Source organism: Betta splendens, chromosome 8, assembly GCF_900634795.4.
Source record: "Betta splendens chromosome 8, fBetSpl5.4, whole genome shotgun sequence".
Classification (NCBI taxonomy): domain Eukaryota; kingdom Metazoa; phylum Chordata; class Actinopteri; order Anabantiformes; family Osphronemidae; genus Betta; species Betta splendens.
Window position 1 is genome coordinate 2,137,152 of NC_040888.2, and position 6,004 is coordinate 2,143,155.

At 59.6% G+C, this 6,004-nt stretch overlaps 1 protein-coding gene across 1 annotated transcript in view; it reads right to left on the minus strand.

The window, feature by feature from the left end:
* myo15aa (myosin XVAa) overlaps nucleotides 1-6,004 on the minus strand; it is a 35,798-nt gene that overhangs the window by 9,789 nt on the left and 20,005 nt on the right. Inside the window, exons 25-32 of the mRNA XM_041071765.2 lie at nucleotides 1,803-1,884; nucleotides 1,589-1,719; nucleotides 1,424-1,519; nucleotides 1,100-1,335; nucleotides 840-1,027; nucleotides 518-590; nucleotides 251-442; nucleotides 62-180 (exon numbers count right to left, since the gene is read on the minus strand). Coding sequence (XP_040927699.1) covers nucleotides 62-180; nucleotides 251-442; nucleotides 518-590; nucleotides 840-1,027; nucleotides 1,100-1,335; nucleotides 1,424-1,519; nucleotides 1,589-1,719; nucleotides 1,803-1,884 — 1,117 coding nt within the window. The remainder of the gene's footprint in view (nucleotides 1-61; nucleotides 181-250; nucleotides 443-517; nucleotides 591-839; nucleotides 1,028-1,099; nucleotides 1,336-1,423; nucleotides 1,520-1,588; nucleotides 1,720-1,802; nucleotides 1,885-6,004) is intronic.

Sequence of the window (6,004 nt, forward strand, 5' to 3'; positions counted from 1 at the left end):
GAGAGCGCAGAGTCAGTACCGGGGCAGAACCGTGTTCTGCTCGTCTGCGGGTGAGCGGTACCGTGGCTGTAGTATCCGTCGGACTCGGCCACGCTGTAGGCCTGTCTGCCGCCGCCGCCGAGGGGGGGCAGGGACGGCGCCAGCTCCTCGTCCGAGTCGAAGCCCCCTCCGAACAGAGCCCTGGGCGAGCAGAACACGGGTCGGACTGCGTTCGTGCTGCGTGTGGCGCTTCTGTGTGTTTGCTACTGACAGGCTGCCGTTGGCCCGGACCCGCGTCGGGCTGTCGGCGCTGATGACGAAGTAACTCTTCTGCTTGGGGAACTCGGGCGGCAGCTCCAGGTCGGCGATGAGGTCCATCACGTAGTCGTGGCCCGCCAACTCCACCCACTGGCCGTGCTCCTTCATCAGAACCGAGCTGCCCCGCCACCAGTCGGACACCCCCCTGCAGCCATTCAATGAGACCCCTGTGAGTCACACTGTGGGAGTGGGCTCGGAGGCCCGTGGGCCATGTTCCCACCTGTGGCGCAGGATGTGTCCGGCCACGTCCTCTCCGCTGGTCCAGGAGTTCACGGGGCACAGGAAGGAGCCTCCTACGCACGAGAGTTCCGTTATAAAACGCTAAATTACACTATTCAGACACTGGATCCTGACCATGAATAATCAATGATGGAGGCTGAAATGGAGCCACACATCAAAGGTGACGCCCTGCAGGTCTAGAATGAATCGATGCTCGTGGGTGGACGAGGACTAAACTAGACCCTCATGCCCACTGTTACCACGTCCACGTTAGCTTCACCTGAACCAGACTCCAGTGAAGTCAGGTCAAAGCAGCGTCTCACCGTCGGAGCAGTGCAGGTGCAGCACGGCGTTGGCCTTCTTCCTGTTGGCCGTCCACTCCAGCAGCGACAGCGGGTACGTTCGGGCCGCCTCAGCCGCGGCGCCGCCCAGCTGGGCCTTCTGCCCGGCCTGGATGAGCCGGTGCTGCAGCAGCGCCTGGCAGCCGGCGGGAGCGTGGTCCGACACGAACCTCGGGAGAAGCACCGCTCGCTCTTAATCACGCCCCCTCAGGGCCCACGCCCAAAGACCAGCCCGGACTCACTTCAGGAGGTACTTCTCCATCCTGGGCGACGGCGCGAAGCTGCAGACACAGGCGAGCAGCAGCAGCCAGCCCCGCTCAGCGTTGGCGGCGTTCACGTTCCTCCACACCTGGTTCAGCACCTGGGCCAGGATCTCGTCCCGCAGCCCCGGCGACATCAGGCCTCTCTGCACGATGTAATTGCCGAACATGTTTTCCTGCGCCCCGTTCAGGTGCGGGTCGCCCATGAATCGCAGCACCTGCGGACGACAGAGTCCGGAGCCACAGGACCGGTCATGTCAAGTAGAGTTTTAGTTCGTGTTCTGATGTAATCAAACGGGTGTAAACCATGTTGAAGAGCTCCAGCGCCTCCTTCCTCAGGTCCTCCTCCACACGGGTCAGAGGTGACTCCAGAGGCGCCATCAACATCCCAAACTTTGGTTCCTATGGTAACAAAGGATGAGACCATGCTTTCCAACCTTGATGAATCATCCTGTGTGACTGGACTCTGACCCTAAAGTGGATCTGCACGTAGCGGTAGAAGGGGTAGTTGTTGATGTCCAGAGGCAGCGTGAGCTGAGCCTCCTCCTGGATGTGAGGAGCCTGGAGCAGAGCCAGACAGTCTGAGTGCAGCTCCCTCCTCACTGCACACAGAGGAAAAGGTGAGCCGAGCTTCGCCCACCTGCGGCTGACGCGCAGACGCGCTGACGCGCAGACGCACACCCACCTCCGGCCGCCTGCAGCAGAGCGCCCAGCTCGGCCGGGATCACCAGGTGCGTGACGTTCACCACCTCCCGCTTGGTCAGCTCCTGGACAAGAACAGTGGGATGAGGAAGGACAGATGCAGCTCAAGCTCAGGACAGGACAGGACACAGGACACAGGACACAGGACACAGGACACAGGACAGGACACAGGACACAGGACACAGGACACAGGACAGGACACAGGACACAGGACACAGGACACGCGACAGGACACAGGACACAGGACACAGGACAGGACACGCGACAGGACACAGCACAGGACACAGGACAGGACACGCGACACGCGACACGCAACACGCGACAGGACACAGGACACAGGACACAGGACACAGGACAGGACACAGGACACAGGACACAGGACTCAGGACACGGGACAGGACACAGGACAGGACACAGGACACAGGACACAGGACAGGACACAGGACACAGGACACAGGACACAGGACACAGGACTCAGGACACGGGACAGGACACAGGACAGGACACAGGACACAGGACACGCGACAGGACACGCGACAGGACACAGGACACAGGACACAGGACAGGACACAGGACACAGGACACAGGACACAGGACACAGGACAGGACAGGACAGGACAGGACAGGACACAGGACAGGACACAGGACACGCGACAGGACACAGGACACAGGACAGGACACGCGACACGCGACAGTACACAGGACACAGGACACAGGACACAGGACACAGGACAGGACAGGACAGGTCAGGACAGGACACAGGACACGCAACACGCAACACGCAACACAGGACACAGGACACAAAACACAGGACACAGGACACAGGACACAGGACACGCGACACGCGACACAGGACAGGACACAGGACACAGGACACAGGACACAGGACACAGGACAGGACAGGACAGGACAGGACAGGACAGGACAGGACACAGGACACAGGACACAGGACACAGGACACAGGACACAGGACAGGACACAGCACACGCAACACGTGACACAGGACAGGACAAAGGACACAGGACACGCAACACGCGACACAGGACACAGGACAGGGGACAGGACACAGGACACAGGACACGCAACACGCGACACAGGACACAGGACACAGGACACAGGACACAGGACAGGACAGGACAGGACACAGGACACAGGACACAGCGACAGGACACGCGACAGGACACAGGAGACAGGACACAGGAGACAGGACACAGGACACAGGACAGGACACAGGACACGCGACAGGACACAGCACAGGACACAGGACACAGGACAGGACAGGACAGGACAGGACACAGGACACAGGACACAGGACACAGGACACAGGACACAGGACACAAGACACAGGACAGGACACAGGACACAGGACACAGGACACGGGACAGGACACAGGACAGGACACAGGACACAGGACACGCGACAGGACACGCGACAGGACACAGGACACAGGACACAGGACAGGACACAGGACACAGGACACAGGACACAGGACAGGACAGGACACGACAGGACAGGACAGGACAGGACAGGACAGGACAGGACAGGACACAGGACAAAGGACAGGACACTCGACACGCGACACGCGACAGGACACAGGACACAGGACACAGGACACAGGACACAGGACACAGGACAGCACAGGACAGGACAGGACACAGGACAGGACAGGACAGGACAGGACACAGGACACGCAACACGCAACACAGGACACAGGACACAGGACACAGGACACAGGACACAAGACACAGGACACAGGACACGCGACACGCGACACGCGACACAGGACACAGGACACAGGACAGGACAGGACAGGACAGGACAGGACAGGACAGGACACAGGGCACAGGACACAGGACACAGGACAGGACACAGCACACGCAACACGTGACACAGGACAGGACAAAGGACACAAGACACAGGACACGCAACACGCGACACAGGACACAGGACACAGGACACAGGACACAGGACACAGGACACGCAACACGCGAAACAGGACACAGGACAGGACACAGGACACAGGACACAGGACACAGGACACAGGACACAGCGACAGGACACGCGACAGGACACAGGAGACAGGACACAGGAGACAGGACACAGGACACAGGACAGGACAGGACAGGACACGCGACAGGACACAGGACAGGACACAGGACAGGACACAGGACAGGACAGCACAGGACAGGACACAGGACACAGGAAACAGGACAGGACACAGCACACGCGACACGCAACACTCAACACGCGACACAGGACAAAGGACACAGGACAGGACAGGAGAGGACACGCAACACGCAACACGCAACACACGACAAAGGACACAGGACACAGGACAGGACACAGGACACAGGACACAGGACACAGGACACAGGACACAGGACACAGGACAGGACACAGGACACGCGACAGGACACAGGACACAGGACACAGGACAGGACACGCGACACGCGACAGGACACAGGACACAGGACACAGGACACAGGACAGGACAGGACAGGACAGGACAGGACAGGACACAGGACACGCAACACGCAACACAGGACACAGGACACAAAACACAGGACACAGGACACAGGACACGCGACACAGGACACGCGACACAGGACAGGACACAGGACACAGGACACAGGACACAGGACAGGACAGGACAGGACAGGACAGGACACAGGGCACAGGACACAGGACACAGGACACAGGACAGGACACAGCACACGCAACACGTGACACAGGACAGGACAAAGGACACAGGACACAGGACACGCAACACGCGACACAGGACACAGGACACAGGACACAGGACACAGGACACAGTGACAGGACATGCGACAGGACACAGGAGACAGGAGACAGGAGACAGGACACAGGACACAGGACACAGGACAGGACAGGACAGGACAGGACACGCGACAGGACACAGGACAGGACAGGACAGGACAGGACAGGACAGGACAGGACAGGACAGGACAGGACAGCACAGGACACAGGACACAGGACACAGGACACAGGAAACAGGACAGGATACAGGACAGGACAGGACAGGACACAGGACACGCGACAGGACACAGGACACAGGACAGGACACAGGACACGCGACAGGACACAGGACACAGGACACAGGACAGGACACGCGACACGCGACAGGACACAGGACACAGGACACAGGACACAGGACAGGACAGGACAGGACAGGACAGGACACAGGACACGCAACACGCAACACAGGACACAGGACACAAAACACAGGACACAGGACACAGGACACGCGACACAGGACACGCGACACAGGACAGGACACAGGACACAGGACACAGGACACAGGACACAGGACAGGACAGGACAGGACAGGACACAGGGCACAGGACACAGGACACAGGACAGGACACAGCACACGCAACACGTGACACAGGACAGGACAAAGGACACAGGACACGCAACACGCAACACGCGACACAGGACACAGGACACAGGACACAGGACACAGGACACAGGACACAGGACACAGTGACAGGACATGCGACAGGACACAGGAGACAGGAGACAGGACACAGGACACAGGACACAGGACACAGGACACAGGACACAGGACAGGACAGGACAGGACACGCGACAGGACACAGGACAGGACACAGGACAGGACAGGACAGGACAGGACAGGACAGGACAGGACAGGACAGGACACAGGACACAGGACACAGGACACAGGACACAGGAAACAGGACAGGATACAGGACAGGATAGGACACAGGACACGCGACAGGACACAGGACACAGGACAGGACACGCGACACGCGACAGGACACAGGACACAGGACACAGGACACAGGACACAGGACACAGGACAGGACACGCAACACGCAACACAGGACACAAAACACAGGACACAGGACACAGGACACGCGACACAGGACACAGGACACAGGACACAGGACACAGGACACAGGACACAGGACACAGGACAGGACACAGCACACGCAACACGTGACACAGGACAGGACAAAGGACACAGGACACAGGACACGCAACACGCAACACGCGACACAGGACACAGGACACAGGACACAGGACACAGGACACAGCGACAGGACACGCGACAGGACACAGGAGACAGGACACAGGACACAGGACACAGGACACAGGACACAGGACACAGGACAGGACAGGACAGGAAAGGACACGCGACAG